The 17541-nt window shown below is 40.6% G+C and overlaps 1 protein-coding gene across 1 annotated transcript in view; it reads left to right on the plus strand.

Annotated features, from left to right (window-relative positions):
• The first annotated feature begins 243 nt into the window (after positions 1 to 243).
• Positions 244 to 17541, plus strand: part of LOC147222225 (receptor-type tyrosine-protein phosphatase gamma-like) — a 457121-nt gene continuing 439823 nt past the window's right edge. Inside the window, exon 1 of the mRNA XM_086168151.1 lies at positions 244 to 576. Within this exon, the coding sequence (XP_086024277.1) occupies positions 495 to 576 (82 nt within the window). The 5' untranslated portion in view covers positions 244 to 494. The remainder of the gene's footprint in view (positions 577 to 17541) is intronic.

Here is a 17541-nt window from a genome sequence, read left to right on the forward strand (position 1 = left end):
CTGCCTCCGCCGCCGACCTCTCCGGAGCGACAGCGCGCCGAGCGGAGCGTCGCCGCAGCCGCTGCCGCCTCTGCCGTGCGCCTCGTTTTAACCTGTTCTCACCCGCCGCACCGGACACGCCCCCCCCCCCCCCCCCCCCCCTCGCATTCTCCCCATCCCCTCCCACTCTCCCCCACCGCCCCCCCACGCTCCCTCTCCCCCAACGACCACCACAGTGTTATGTTCATAACGTGGAATATCGGCGGGATTTCGAGCACGGAGAGACTCTTTGCTGGACCTCCAACTAACATTTCTTCTCCGCCCTCGCCGCGTCTCCAACGCTGCTCTTTTGCGCACCGGAGGGTTCCCTGAATCGCACGCTGTAAAAGACAGACAAGAGAGAGAGGGGAAAAAAAAGACAGACAAAAAAGAAACGGTGGAGGGCTGGGGAAAAAAGAGAAACTCAACAGTTTGTTCCTGCTTGTTGTTTGCATGTCGACGTGCGTTTCATTACCATGCGGAGGTTACTGCAATCGTGCCGTCGCTGCTGGTGGATTTTCTCTCTCGTCGTTCTCCTCCGGGCCGAGGGTCACCCCGGTAAGTTTTTCACCCTCGACAAGTCCAAAAAAACAAAACAAAAACAAAACAAACAAACCAAAAAAAAAAACAAAAAAAAAACGTCCCGGTAGTCCGCGACAACGCGCACGAAGTGACGCGCGGGTCAGGGTGCCGAGGGGTGCAGTTTGGCTCGACGCGCAAATCGGGGCTCAAGGCGAGGGGGGGGGGGGGGTAGGGGCTGTTTGTGCACGACAGATTTCGGATGTGACCGGCTCCCAGCTCCTCTTATACATTCTGAGCACAACTCCATCCCCCCAAATCCCGTTTCCCCCCCCAAATCCCACATTAACACACGCACACCTTCCTCCCCGATTAACACACACATACACACACCTTCCTCGATTCTCATTTAAGCTTATGAAAAATAAATACATACACAATAAAACATGCATGAAGTAAAAAAAAATGTACGGGGGAAATATAGGAAATTGCACATGAGACACGGACGGGAGAGGATGGACAGATAAATGGGGGCGATGTGGTGGCTTGTCAGCCGGCGGCGCGTCTACGCGAAAGCCGTTATCTCAGCGCCTGGGGCATGACAGCGAGGCTGGGAAGCAGCGGTGCGCGTGCACACACATGCACGCAGAAATGGCTCAAAGTCTGTGCTGAAGTGTGTGTGTGTGTGTGTGTGTGTGTGTTTGTGTGTGTGTGCGTGCGGAGAGCAGACCTCGTGTGTTCCGGGAGTTGTCATGTGCGGCCACAGAGGACGCGCGTCCTGCGAAGATCTGACTCCCATATGGTTGGAAGGCATTTGGATTCTGTTTGACGTGCTAACTTTCTCAAACTGGGATATCTCCAGTTGTTATATAATCAAACCAAAGGGTTCCTTCATTTATTTTTCAAAGAGAAAAAAAGTACCACCCCCATCCCTTCCTCGCTCTATGGCCAAATGAGAGACTCATTTGGGGCTCGAAGACCTCAGTCATCAGTCCTCAGTCCTTTAATTGAAACCCCCCTGCTGAACAGAGAAACAAGCTCAATCAAATTAAATCAATCATTAAATCAATCAAACTAATGAAAATAAGTTTTTTGACCTTGACTTAAGTGACCATATAGTCTATATTATTGGTCCTGTGGTGGTTTTTTCCACTCAGGGTTTTACAATCCAGCCCGAATCTGCATCCGTCTCATGGTGGAGTTCTGATGTGCTCAGCCACCCACCCTGTCTCCAGATGGAATAGATGCATTTTAATAAAGGAACATCTCAGTGGCGTGTCATATTAATATACTAGGATATATGTGCAGTTATCTCCAGATAAGGTATAGCTTTAGGATTTACCAGCTGTGTTTGCAGGAGTTAGAGACACAAAGGTGATGCACATGTCGTGTGAATGTATCCTAATATTTGTTTGATTCAGTGAGATAAGCTCGGGAAAGTATGTCACGAAAAAAAAGGAAAAAACAATAACCTACAAATGTATCCCCGTGGTTGACTAAAATATGTACAGCTTTTACTATTTAATTTTTTTTTGGTAGTATATACTCTACATATATTTACATTCCTTTCTCTCTCAGCTCCTTTTATCCAGTGTCTGTGTGTTTGTGTGTGTGTGTGTGTGTGTGTGTGTGTGTGTTTTAATAAATTTTAATATAGCACAGAATCCTCAAATTTACTTTTTGTAATATTGTTTTGTAGTTTTAAGATAACTTTATTTTTTTGAATGGAATCTCTTCATTTTTTTTCCAAATATGACAAAAAAAAAATGGACTGAAGTTTAATATATACATAATTCAACATGACCTTAACGACGGCAACGTAATGTGTGTTCATCAATAAATGTAGTGCATCAAATCAGGGATAATAAAGACTAAGAAGAGATAATAATTGGAAGGTGTAAGAGATGCCCAAGAATCCCTGCTCTTTTTTGCCGGCTTTGGTAGTTCATTGAGAGCACGCCATGACCACGACCCGTCCCCTTTCCCGATCCCCTCGTCCCACCGGCACGGATGCAGCACGCAATTTGCAGCCCCGCAGAACTCTCTAGAAATGACACGTTATCAAGGAGCCGGTTTGTCGGACAGCATTAGCCTACTTTTCAGCCCGCCTAGATTAGCCATTATATGTCTTATGAGTCTTTAGAGATGCTGCAAAACGCAAGCATAGACACACACACTCCTATTCAGCATGAAGTGCGAGGGAGCACAAAGATAATACTGACCCGATGACTACTGAGCACTTCTACTTGAATAAATCCACATGAGTGCTCATAGAATTTTTTTGCCACTATGTCACACTCTGGTTTCAGTCTCTGAGTTTGTGGTATAACCCCTTTTTTGAATGCCATACCCCGATATTTTTCACCATGCATTTGATCTGACCACAAGTCTGGAGAGATATAGGATTGAGTTGAGCTGAGAATGTCAAGGGAGCAGCTGTGAGAAATGGAGAGATGTTGGAGAAATATTATTATTATTATTATTATTATTATTATTATTATTATTGTGTGCTTTCACATCCCATTTATCATGTTGAATCAAACAAAAAAAATATGTTTTAGTAAAGGCACAATTGCAGGCTCATTTAAGGTGTTTAGTTAGAGGGCATTCAACTCAGTCCGAAACCTGTTTAAAACAGAATATGTGTTAGTTGCGGCAGCAGCCCTCCAGTCTGAAGCAAGCATGCTGAAAGGATGCAGAGATTGGTGTGATGTTGGGTTTGTGAGGCTTTAACGCCCTGACAAATGTCTTGGGAAGCAGGCGTTGACACAGAAGGGCAAATCCGCTGCTCAGTACATGGTGCATTGATAATCTCCCTCTACTTGACCTCTTCTTTCGCTTGTCTCCCTTCCCTCAGCTCGACCGCACGCTGTCATGATCGTGGCTCTAGGCGAGCCCAAGGTGGCCGGTTTATGTTGAACGGCTGGCAGATGTTGTAGAAACAGAGATGAGTGTGCTTCTCTCCTGCTGGGCATTATCGTCCGCCAGCTCTCAGCACTGCTCTCCTTACCTCCCGCCTGCTCCTCTTTTCTATTAATAAGGCTCTTAGCTAGGAGATTGGGTTTGAAAAGCACTGGAAAAAGGCAAGATCATCTTTCCATGGGAAAAAAACAAACAAAAAAAAAAAACCATCACCTATGGTCCATATCCAAATGCAACGCTTTGGTGGCGGCACATTTTGTAAAGTAGAAAACAAAAGGCATCAGAAGAATTCTTTTTTTAGTCTTCATTGAGTAAAGATGACAGTGGAGATGTTTTGAAAAGATGTAAACCCTGTGATGTTGAAAGACAGGCGTCCAATGAAAATACTCTTCCGTTAATAATGGATCAGTCCATGTCCTTTTGAGTCTTTTACATACAGACTCATTTGCTGTGTGCTTGAGTCTTGCACTCTATTCTCTGATACTTAATATGAGACAGAATCACTTTGCTGTGCAAGCCTGTTCAATGATAGCTCTAAGAAATACAAGTATTAAAAATGAGAGGCACATGTTATTCAATTCTGGACCAGAACTGTCACTAAGAATTTGACTGATAGCTAAAATCCATAATAATGGTTTAGCTTGTGTTTGTGCCAGTTAAGGGTTTAACTTTCAGCCCTCTCATACTTTTTTTGAAGCACATATTCAAAGGAATCTAGTGACAAAACCCATAATATGATCAATCAACTAATAACAGTATGTTTGTGTCTTTTCATTGTTGTCTAACTTAATACTTTATCAGACTGCATTAAGTCATTTGGAGATTCACAAGTTTTTTTGAATAGAAGATATATTAAAGTAAAGCGTGTGTATTATACAAATTGAATGCAATGCAATTAATTTCTAAGGGCCTTTGGATAATCTTTATGACATATTTCTTGCACTGAATTCAATTTTATAATATTCTCTCAAGGAAAAGAATGCTGGGAAGGATGCCTGGTGATCTCATGTCATGCACACGCTGAATCAAAAACAATCTTGCTCATTTGTGATGGCACTCAATGATTATTTACAGCCAGGAAACCACAATGCCTGCACTTTGTCCTTTTTTGGGGGGGACCTGCCTTGTTTTGTGAGTGTAGTTTCCATGTCATCGTCCGAGCCTCTGAAGAGTAAAATGTATTGTTTATACAGGAGTCCAACTTAATAATGTCATACCTCAATTGCAGTGATCATTCAGCCAAGTGGCATCGATATACGGGAGGTTGTGCAGCAGCTCTGTCTTGTCTTGAAGAGTGACCTGACTGCTGGCAACAGACCTCCCCTCCCTCCATCCCATCCTACCTCCCCCAGCCCTCCAGTCACTGACACAATGGCCGTTTTTTGCAACTACGCCAACATCTGTTGTTTTGGGGAGGGAGAGCACTAAACACCACCACAGGCGTCTGCTAGCTGACACTGGGCATCACTTTTCCTCTTCCGTTAGCAGCGTGCAGTGTCAGCGTCGAGGCATCACACCCCTGTCACAGTGTGGCACTTCAGCCCTGGGTGGATCAGACGCAAGAGCAAGAGAGTGAGTGAAAGAGAGGGAGAAAGAAATCTGAAAAGGGACGTGGGAGCAAGAAAGAAGATGTTTGGCCTTCAGTCTGTCGCTTCTTTGCGCGATGAAAAATGAATGGGACCCTGTCACTCCTGGCTGGGAGGGGGAAAACAGAACAGTCATTGTAATCTTGCAAGCGCCTTAGCTAGAATATCTCCTCACCCCCCACAAACATACATGTCCCTCCCTCCATCTATCTCTGTCTCCTTTACTCCCTCTTTTAGCATCCCCCCTTTTTTTTTCTCTGCTGCATGTGAACATATATGCAGCGCCTCTGCCTCTTTAAGAACCGTGCGACAAATGAGACAAGTGTGTTTGTTAACCATTCTAAGCAGCCTGCCGTGTCACCAACCTTTCCTCTGAGTCTTTTTGTCACAGTGATATGGTGGGGAGTGGGTGCGGGGGTTGACATTTAGGGGAAGAGATTGGATATGCTTCATGGCCCCCGGTTGCCAAGATTATCGTCATCATCATCTCAGCACTCACCGGGCTATTATATGGCCTCCGCTGTGGCCGGGGGAAAACGCTTACACGTCCGCTCGTGGGGTCAGGTTATCAGTCAGGGGGCCGTCGTCGCCACCCTGGCTTTCCTTAATAGATTGATAAAAAGATAGCGTATCTTGTTTGTGTGTACAAAAACATGCGGTGGGGGGTGGCGCGTCGGGTTGCGATGTTTGTGGGAGGCTGCGTAGGTAGCATGTCATTATGAGGTAGAGGAGGAGGGAATTGGCAGCTCGATAATTGGAAAAAGAGAAAGCATCCTCTCTATTATTGATTTTTAGCAGGAAATGATGCGCAAAGAGGTAAACTAACGATAAATGGGTTTGATAATAACTATGATGATATTAAGTGCAGAGATGCTAATGATGTCTCGTGAACAGTTTTATTTTTTATTTTTTTTCTCTAGACTTTCTGCTCAGCTTAGCATGTCTGTTTTTAATCAGCTTTCCATCTATCGCTCTCTTTCGTGTCTCAAACTCGTGACCTAACACTGAAAGTGGCAAATAATAGTAAAGATGGCGCACCCTCTTGCCGGGCCTGTTGAACTTAATAGGGCTGCTGAAAATAGGCCCTGTTCTTCAGATACTGCCTGGGTTTAGCTCTTGGTCTTTTTTTTTTTCTATCTTTCTCCTTTCCCGCTCTCTCTCTCTCTCTCTCTCTCTCCATTGTTCCATATCCTTGTTTTAATCAAGTCCACTGTGGGATCACTTGGTTGGGAGGAGGAAGAGGAGGAGGGGTCCCCCAGTCATTTTCTGGAAGGTGGTTAGTTCAATCAGGCCCGCAAGAAATTCTCTTCCATGATATTGTTGACCCTCTCGCCTTCCCACTTTCTTCACTCGGCTTTTCATCCTCGGGGTCTAATATTAGCTGCCATATGTTGCTGTCCATACCCGTCACCATTCCACTTCTGAAGTCGGCGTTTTATTCATATGTCTGATTAATGCACGGCAAGAAAGGGTAGTTCTAGCTTTAATCATATTTTGAGGCAGTCCAATACCCAACCTTCAGCTGAATCGTCCTAAATAAGAAAAAAAAAAGGTACACAGCTTGACAGTGGCTTGAGCTAAAATGTGAAGACAAGCTTTGGAAAGAAAAACATACAAACAAAATAGACGAAATTAGACAAACCGATAAGTCAATCAATAAATATGTGGTGTTAACTGTATGGTCTAGAGGTAGCTGAGGGGAGGAGAAGACAAGAAGTGAAGGTAGCAGAGAAGACCATTTTGAAGCTCTCCTTGGGACAGCGAATGGAAGATGTTTTGGAGATAAAATTAGACTGAGAGGGTTCGGACATGTACAGAGGAGTGGTAGTGAATGGATTTGTAGAAGGGTGCAAAGGTTGGAGCTGCCAGACAGGAGGTCTAGAGAATGACAGAGGAGGAGTTTTATGGATGGGATGAAAGAAGACATGAAGTTAGGTGGTGTGAGAGATAAGGATGCAGAGGGGGCGGCGTGGCACAGGAGGTGGAGCGATCGTCTTTGGATCCGACGCTTCCTGGTTTGATTCCCGGCTCCTCATCTCCTCCTGGTGTGTTGAAGTGTTGTTGAGCAAGACATTGAACCCCTAACTGCTCCCCTGGCGCTCTTGGACGGCAGCCCTACTGCTCATGGTTCATCCTTGATGGGTTAATTGCAGAGAATGAATTTCCCCATGGGGATTAATAAAGGATAAATTTTTATTATCAATAGGGTTAGATGGAGGCAGATGATTCGCTGCGGCAGAAGGGAAAATAAGAAGATGACAAATGTGGTAATCACCCTGTCTAGGATTAAACACCTGTCATGTTTGTATGATTTAATGAAATGGCTGGTTTCATTTGCTGGACTAGATAATTCCTATTTTACACCTTTAAGAAAACAAAAAAATTACATCAGCCTTTGATTGATGTCCATCTTACATTGCCACTTGGAAATACACAATTCATATTTCTGTTTTTGGTCAGCGAGAGGCATTCGTTTTTTTGTTGTTGATAGTATCGTCAAAGCTGTTTTTCCACCAGTGTTTTATAGAACAATTTCATCCAAGCGTTTAATGGAAGCTAAGTGTATGCTAGTGCTTTACTGTAACTCCTACCTCAGCTGTAAACAAGTTATTTCACTGTTCAAACAAGTGGAACTGTTGGCTCATCGATTATGTGTGCCATCAACACAGTCATATTTTTAAACAAATTACCCCAGCTGGAAAATCAAACAATGATATAGATGCATGAATATATACAGTATATCGTTTTTAATAATTGCCCCTAGTTTTATTTTTATTTATTTGTTCCCAAACATTCTGTCTTGTTTGAAAGAAAACATATTTAACAACTGACCCAGTAGAATTAGTATAGTGCTGGGGAAAATATGAAACAATTTTGAATATTTATAGATTTCTCCAAAGGAAGTGAGTGATTAGTGAGCCAACAAACAAAAAAAAAACAAGCAAACACAAAAAAACAAAAAAAAACTTGATCGCCCTAACTCACTGAGAGGGTCTAAGGTCCAGACAGAAGAAAACATGGTTATAAAATAAACTATCAAGGTCTTGTAAAATGTGTGTGAGCCATAAAATGATATAGACTAACCATAATGATGTTTCAAATGTAAGTGTGATAATAGTATTGCATTCATAGGCATATTTGTTGGGGGTAGGAGGCCAAAACTACCATTTGTAAAAAGGTCAGAGAAACGATAGACCGTAAAGACCAATATAAGGGTGACCAAGTACTTGTACTAGATACCCATGAGTTGTTATCAGGTAATGAACTGAGAATGAATAGCATGCAGCAATTGCTATGAACCCAGCCAACTTTATCCTCAGCACTATAGGTTTGTACACCAAATGGGTATCTGAAAAGTAATATAGGTTTAGGACTTGCAGAACTAAATATTGTATTTGATATATCCGGCTCTGCAAGTCATGGCATGAAAGTTAAAGCTCACAATCATTTTGCAGTCCTTCATGGGGACAATGTGAGGAGGACCTTGTAGTGCGAAGAATGAGGTGAACAAGTGAGCAAAGATGTGTCTCTGTCAGCAGGAAGTGGAAACTTCTTTTAATCGTTATTTGCTACCAATACTGAGAGATTAAGATTTACAAATACACAAAGAATGACAATTTATCAACTACCAAACTTTATCATACAAGTATCAATAATATAATTAAATAATTAAGTAAAAATGATTGTGGTAATTAGTAGTAGAGCACTATTTTTTGGAGTAAAAAAAATAAAAATAAAGAGAAACAAAACAAAACAAAACAAAAAAAAAAAAGAAAACATTCTCTTCATTATCTGCATTGGAAAAAAAAAAAATCTTATTTTCTAGAAGAGCAAATCCTAGTGATTGTAAAACCTACCTCTTCTCATTAAATCTTGTCCAAACAACCATTACATATTTGAATACAGTCTTAATGTTAAGGATAATGAAGACAAATGGGCCAAAAATTGTTAATTTGTCTTGCCACTAAATACAATTAAATCGTTGATAATCTGTCAGCTGATGGCATCCCTCAAAGATATCTATATGCCTGGGTGTTATGAATTTCACTTTTCTTGGAAAGTGGAAGAAATATTTAATTTCCTAATTTTGGAATCATTCAAATGTACTCTTTGCATACCCTCTTCAGATGATGAACCCATTTCCATTCTCGGTGTCAGGTTTATTTACTTATCTATTTGTTTATTTTCAGAGACAAGAACAGTCTCTCATGTGAGCTTCTGCACCGAAAGTCTCTGAAATGACACGATGAAAGCGTCATTTCAAAAATGGGAGAAAAAAAAAAAAACAAACAGGCAAAAAACCCCCAAACAAACAGCTGAGCTAAATGCGCAACCATTTTATATTCACTATTGAATAAGGCAGATTTAAATAGTACAAAGACATACAATTCATCAAAGCAAGATGAAGCTAGGTGTAAAACATTGCCACGTATTTGGCGCGACAATAAAATCAGATGCTCCTCAGCACCAAAGGCAAAAGTATGAGATTAGATGGATATATTATTGTTAAAAATAACACCCACCATATCCCTTTGTCTATGCTCCCTCTTGGTTAACCAGTGAATACTGGAAGACAAGCTGACAGGCTGCGGTTGCGTGCAGGCCAACGCACCGCAGTGAGAGGGAAAACAAAGAGAAAGGAGGGACATGCAGACAGTAGAGATGCAGATGAGAGTCGAGAGGTGTCCACTGCGAAGCCCGCTTTTTTCCATGTTGCTAAGTGTGATGCCAGGGGAGTTTCTGTGTCACTTTGTGGGGCTCCTGAGTGTTAAAAGGAGGTTAGACTGACAAGCTGTCGGTCAGCGTGGAGCCCGATGAGCCTAAATGACAGTGACACCAAACAAACACCAGGAGGTCGGGGGAGAAATAGATGAGACGCAAAAACAAACGGACACGGTGGCGAGCCAAAGAGTTCACATCCAACCTGCCTTCTAGATTGAATCGTGCGACGGCGCCGGTTTTTGTTTTGAAACTGAGAGATAGAGGTTGCTGATGTTCGCCAGGTGGCGGTTCTTTTAGCCATGGGCACCGTGTCAGGACTTTCAGACACTTTCTGTTCATTTGTCAGGCTCGATAGGTGGCCATTCACTCAGGAGCTGTGACAGCTCTCCAATACACCAGTGAAAGGTGTAGATGGGTGTTCCTGCCATTTCCCAGAATGCTTTCTCATTTTGAACGGTGAAATGCACTTCACTCGACTTCCATCAGTCATTCCCGCTGACAGCCGAATGGAAGCAGCTGCTTTCTCCCTGAGAAAGGTGAAAGCAATGTTACCACATCGCATGATATTTGGTGTGTCAGTTTCATGTTTTACTTCTGGGCTTAGTCAGCTCTTGAGCAGTATGATCTTCCTTTACTTTTCTCCTTGATTTGTTTTTTTCTTTGTCCCCTTTCCTCATTTCGGTCTCAACTTTCATGATCGGTTCTTTGATATATGTTTTCTCTTGTTTTGCTCTTACCTCCCGGATAAGCATCTTCTCATTTCGTTTTTTTCCTGCCCTTCTTTTCACCTTCTCCAGCAGTGGCTGGAGGCAATTGTGGCTAGCAATTGTCCAGCATGTCAAGAGCACGTCAGCAGCTGGGATTTGGACCGTATGAGTTTGGTGATAATCAGGGCTGAAAATAACCCAATCTTGATGTGTTTGGTATCAATATAACTTGGTATCGATATATCTTTAATGATGGCTACCATATTATTAGCACATCTGACTCCCTGTGCAAATTGGCATGATTTATGTCAAGAATAGACTAGCTGTTCATTCTATATGAATGAAAGAGCGACACATATATTAGCGTGCTGCACCACAGATGGAAATTAACGCTCAGGGATCCCGCGTAAAATGAGGGTGATGATTTATCCATCTATGTTATCATGCTTTTTATCACGTTTCGCAAAAATGCTAATTTTGACGCAACGAGTTTTCGAAGGTCAAGGTCAGACTAACCTAACAAGTCACACTTATGTAAATAACTCTGCAATTCATTAACTGATTATAATGTAGTTGTGCCTTGAGGAAGTGATGATGAGGTCTGATTTGCCAAAAGGATCCGTGAAAGTTTTTCAGTTTTACAATGATTAAAAGGAGTATGCAAAGCTGTGATTCAAAATCATTATTTGTTTCTTCATGTAATTTAAATCCATGTGCTTGTCAGCCATTGTATAGCTTTATCTTTAAATTTCATTTTTTTCTCTTTCTCTTTCTCTTTCTCTTTCTCTTTCTCTTTCTCTTTCTCTTTCTCTTTCTCTTTCTCTTTCTCTTTCTCTTTCTCTTTCTCTTTCTCTCAGTTGTTGCTGAAAAATATGTTCATAGAAGAAGTAAAATAATATGCTCAAAGAAGTAAAAATGCTATCCAATTATAATGATAGGTTTTTTTGGATTGCAGTACTATGCAAAGGACAGGGAAAAAAACAAACAAACAAAAAATGATTAAATTAAATGGTGTTTTTTTTTTCTTTTCTTCTGTTTGTATCTGTATAGCACAGCAACGAGTTATTTATATTTATGGATGGGATGGTGGCGCAGTGGTTACTACTTTGACCCCACATCACGAAGGACCCCCGGTCAATTCTGACTGGGGGACATTTCTATGTGGACTTTGCATGTTCTCCCCGTATCTGTCTTTCCATAACTTGTGGCAGGTTAATTTGAAAAAATAGGGAACATGGCCCCGAGTGATTGAGTGAGTGAATGTTGTCTGTGGCCCTGTGATTGACTTGCGACCAGTCTGCCTCTCGCTCCAGTGTCCCCCTGGACCCTGAGTGCAGGATAAGCAGTAGACGATGGATTGATGTTGGGACCAACATTTCCTTCAAAAGCTGGAGCTACCGCAATTTTTTTTTTCACTTAACTGAGAAGGCAAGATTTCTTCTCTTTTCTTCTTCCCATTGTACCTTTACTCCTGTTCTATCTATCTATCTATCTATCTATCTATCTATCTATCTATCTATCTATCTATCTATCTATCTATCTATCTATCTATCTATCTATCTATCTATCTATCTATCTATCTATCTATCTATCTATCTATCTATTTTTATGTTTTTACCTAGGCCAAAGAAGTACTATTTAACCTGCATCTGGTGGTCCCACCCTCTGTCTGGTAGATTATATTCAGCAATATATTCGCTCTGTATTTATTCCTTTCTCTTCCTTTCTTTCCTTCTCATTGCCCCCTAGGTGTCACATTATTGAAAACCCGTTATAGCTGCTGTCAAAATCTGCAGACACAGAGTCAAATCTCATTCTTTTAATAAATAAATAAGCATAAACACATATTCTGGTCATGCAAGCACCACACACACACACACACACACACACACACACACACACACACACATACACACACAGGCACACACACGCACACGCATGCACGAGTACACACACATGCACGAGCAAACACACATACACACAAGAGCTACTTGGTAAAAGCTCAAGAAAGTACAATTTGCTATAAAAGTCATTAATTATTAAAGCAATGAATATTAGAATTCAAGATGAATTTCAAAGTCGCCATCAACATGCAAACTGATGAGGACACTTCAGGAAACCTTTTGAAATTTCCTCCCTGGCTGTTAATGAAGAAATAAATATGATATTATCAAATTTATGAAGATAAATGTCCTCCCGTTGCTTCGATACCAGCTCGTCTTTTGAATATTTTGGTCCATCATTGCTAATTATGATAATCATCCGTTGCTCAATAGGTCAATTGATATGATCTGGTAATTCTTGAGTGTAATGTGTGCTTAATTCAAGTAGCAGTATTTATTCCTTTTTCATGCATTTTATACTAGGACCAGTTAATTGCCAATACACACCATGTCCCGGCATGTTAATCATGAAAATTTTCCTGTGAAGGTTAGTACAAAATCATTAGGATATGTCTTGGAAGTAGACATGAAAAATAAGAATGATTTAAAATGAAATATGGCAATAATGCAAAATCTTTCAAAAGTATTCTGTTGGAAGAGGGCCAGATTTTTCAGGTTGGATTCAAACTAAGAGATGCTATGAAGTTGCGCAATTGGATGTGTGGGATGCAGTGCTTCGCAAGCTTGACCCATGCCAGGGACACCAAGTCTTGATATTTGACTGCTTTTGACTCTTATTTTCGTCAAGTCTCCATGGTATTGACTTTTAAGTCTGCCTTTGTGTGTATAACGGCAGAAAGAATGTGTACTTACACTGCTCAGCTGTGGACCCCGTCATGCTCACTCTGGATTATGTTTTTCCACTTTGCCAGACCAGTGTTGGCAATGTTCATCCATCAAACACTTCTATGCCTACACTCTAATTTTGATTTGTCCCTTTATCAAATATTTACAGAAGGGAGCAGAAACCCTCCCCACAGCTCCATTTTTCATTTGTGTTGTGCATTTCTCCATCAAGAATTCAAACGTGATCTGTTTCAAGTCAGTGTGTGGGGTTTAGCTAGATGAGATAGATTTAATTTCCCTAGCTGGGCAGTTAGATCTTGAATATGTAAAAAAGCAAATTTAGCAAATGTACATAACATTGAATAATATCGATATAAAAGATGTATCTCACACTTTTGCTAGGTGAAGACATTACATAAACTCAAGACATTGAATCTAAGTCACTGTCAAAGAGTATTTGTTTCTCTTTACAAATTCATTGCGCACCAAAGAGATCCACAAGAATAACTCTGCCTCAAATAGAGCAACGGGATCGACTATGAAGGTGCTGTGGTTTGCGCGTTAGAATTATGCTTCCAACAGAAATTTTGCACCAACTGAGCAGTTTTCTGCAAGAATTGCTATTAATAACCATTAAGCAGTAGTAGTTCATGAAAGGCATTAAGATTTGATAAAATTCACCATCACAGAGAATATTGACGTTTCACTTCCTTAAAGATCATTATGCTTGTATTTGTATAGATCAGACTAGTTTGTTGTTTTATATTAATTGTTAAATTACCAAATAAATAACAGCAGCTCAGAGGGGGTGCTCTCAGATGCTATATATATATATATATATATATATATATATATATATGCATTTTTTCTAAATGATTTAACATTATAATATAAAGACCTTAGTTCTTGGACTGTAAAATACTGGACAAACACTGGTGGCAGATCTTTATTATTCACTTTTGTATGAGAATAACCATTCGTACAGTTGTGCTTCTGAAAAAGATATGAAGAGAGTTATTATTTGGAACTTCACAACCATCACCACCAAAGATCTCAAATATGTCATATTTGAACTAGGAAGGTGGTACTTTTATCATCAATTCTTTCTGGATGTCCTAACTGGAGTGTTACTGACTGTGCTATCTCTGGAGCAGGTCTTTGTCCATCATTCTCCAACATCAGCGAGACTGAACCAACCAAGAGAGGTTAAAGAGGAATTTATGTCTATCCACCGTTGGGCTGCAGGATCACAGTGCTAAACAGCAAAACCTAAGCTATGTGAGTGTTGGGAAGTAGTTATGTTTGGATGGATGACGTAGACAACGGCACTGCACTCAAAGCTATGGCTCAGCTGTCAGAGCAGAAGTTATGAATGAATTAATGATGAACATGCTGAGTCTACTTCATAGAATTTCATAAAAGCTATCACTTCAGATGGGCTTGGTGTTTATACAAGAATTGGGTTAGTACGTACTCTGACACTCCTGTCTCTGTTCAGCTGCAAACATGACATTGAAGATCCCGTTGTCTGAGACAGGTTGTTCAGTGAAATGTCACAAGGCAGCCCCCAGTTTTGCTTATGTATGAGCCAAGGTAAGACATGGTGAATACACACATCTGTGCGATATGACAGATGCTCATTTGAAAAAGGTGCCACAGCAGTCAGTGTGTGTTAATGGATATAATAATTACTTTTTGGCTAAATAGTTTGGAGGATATGATCCTCTGGATGTTTGCCAAAATAACAAGCCCCCATTTTTTTCCAGATTGTTATCAATCAGAACATTTTAATGAGGCATCACAGATGAGTTGTCTCAGTTTTGAATCAGTTTAATTGTTTGTATATATGCAATATATATATATATATATATATATATATATATATATATATATATGCATATATACATATATATATGTATGTGTGTGTGTTTGTGTGTGTATATATATATATATATATATATATGTATGTATATATGCATATATATATAACTGCACAGCAAAAGAGCTTAATGAATTAGTATCTATCAAAAATGAAAGAAAAAGAGAGTGGACTATGGGCACAGTTTGTAGTGCATTTGTTTGGCATATGATTTTAGCATTCATTTAAACAGGGCTCGTGGAGGAAAGGCTGTTAAACAAAATAACCAACCCCAAAATAAACAAGTAAATGAATATATAAATATAAGTGACCTCATCCAAAACTGACATTACCAATCTTGTTTTCTAAATGGATTAAATAAACTTTGCCATTTGAATTTTAATTACCGCGTCAAATATTCCCAGTTTTTTGTTGAAATGGCAGTGACACAAATACTCAAATACACAAACATGTTTCACGCAATCTGACGTGTTCTCGTCTGTGGGAGACAATATAAAGTAAGTGTGGCGAGAGTGTTGTGTGTGCGACTGTGTACGTGTCTGTGTGTTGGGTGAGGGGGCTTACGTAGCGCACAGAGTGGACCATGGCAGGTTACATTTCTCCCCTCTTCCTCCAGTGTAGTTGGTGAATAAAGAAGGGAAAGGAAAAAAAATCAGTACATGCCAAGAAGTGTTGTGTCACACACACAGCAGAGAGCAGTTCAAGGCCCTCATTAAATTCTTGCAGTGGCGTTGGTTTTTCCACTTTATTGCTTGGGAGATGCTGGCTTCCTCCTCCGAGAGAGATAGGGACTTGGGGGACACTGAGACATGCACATAGCCCAATTTGTCTTCGGTCCAGGGGGAGGTGTTTCAAACAGCAATGCCGCCCCTCTTTCTTAATCTCTTGTGACCTCTTCCTTTCTGTATCCTACATCTCTGTCTTGCTGTAAACTCCCCTGCTTGTTGGGGCTCCATCCTCTTCAAGCTGTCAGTTTTGGACTTTGTGATTTCGTGTTTGTCTCAATTTCCGAGCGAGTTTACCCCAGTGCCCCGCCCCCACCCCACACCCAAGAGATGAGAATGGCGCAGCATTTCGGCTCACAATTCACTAAATTCATCATTCACTGACTTACTCTGGTTGGAATCTGGGCACAGACTGATAATGACAATGAAAAGCAGAGAATGAAATGACAATACAATAAATACAATTGTGAAGGAATGAATAATTCATTAACTTCATCATAGAAAAAGTCATAATTAAATGTAAAATAACTGGTTACATCTCCATATCATTTAATTGATTTGAAAAAAAATTGAAGATTCATCAGCTCAACATCGTATCAGCATCAGCTAAACCCATAATGCAGCGGAGTTAAATAAAAGAGAAAAAAAAAAGGCTTAGGGTTCCCCTTTTATGTTTCGGCCAGCTGGTTGGAGAGGTTTTCAATTCAGACAACGTCCCAGGTGTATAAAGCTTCTGACGTACCAGGCAGATGGTCAGTGGACAGCCATTTGTCAGCATCTGTATTCCTTGTCTTAGCTGCGGGTCCCGCACACTAGAGGTAGCTAGACCTTGTTTACAGCTTTTTTTGGCTGATCCTCAAATTATTCTGGAGTCTGCCTCTCTGGTTGTTTTCATATGACACTGATCGAGAGACACCGATCAGAGTTTAACTCAGATAGGATACTGACTGGATATCAATACTGCGAAGCATTCAGCAAGAAAACTCATATTGAATCAGATATTCTTCGATCACTTTCAGGTCTCTCGCAACATGGGGATAAATCTGTTGACATTCTGAAATCAATCAAAGTGTGTAATCGAACAGATCTGAAATTCCCTGAGAATTTAAGGTCCGTGTTACAGAAAATGTAATGATTCCTCAATCAAAAATAAATAAATAGTTCAGAGAATCCCTTGCTGCCTCTGGAAGTATCAGTTACCATTCAATGAAGGATGAGGCTGCAAAGAAGTAATACCTTTTTCTTGCTCCAACTTTTTGTTTTATATATTTACTTATTTGGATATGTTTGCCTCTCTTCCTCCAGCAAGTCCTCAATTCATTTTCCAGGTCAGTAGTTTAAATTTTGTGTACCCCCGTCTTCATGCATTCAAGTGATAAGGAATAGTTTTCACTTGTTGTGGCTGAGTTTCTTTTAAATTGAAGAGTAAAGAAATAATCACATGAATCTGCTACAAAATCTGGACATGAACACCTGGAGCTGGGGAAAAACTCAGTCTGTTAGTTTAGATACATTTGGAAATGTGGGATTGTGTAAAAAATGTCAAAAACATGCTAATTTGACAACTTTAGACTACTTCAGACTACTATTTCTTTTTTTTCCACGCATGTACTGAATATGCCTTTCATTCCCAATGGGTAAACCCTTTTTGCCATGTTCCCGTAGACCAACTGTATCGAACAAAAAATCCAGCCCGATTGTTTGACCCTATTAGGTGTTTGTCTGTTCTTAAAC

The sequence above is a fragment of the Fistularia commersonii genome, chromosome 21, assembly GCF_037954325.1.
Source record: "Fistularia commersonii isolate RoL2024-O1a breed Wild chromosome 21, RoL_Fcom_v1.0, whole genome shotgun sequence".
Taxonomy (NCBI): Eukaryota; Metazoa; Chordata; class Actinopteri; order Syngnathiformes; family Fistulariidae; genus Fistularia; species Fistularia commersonii.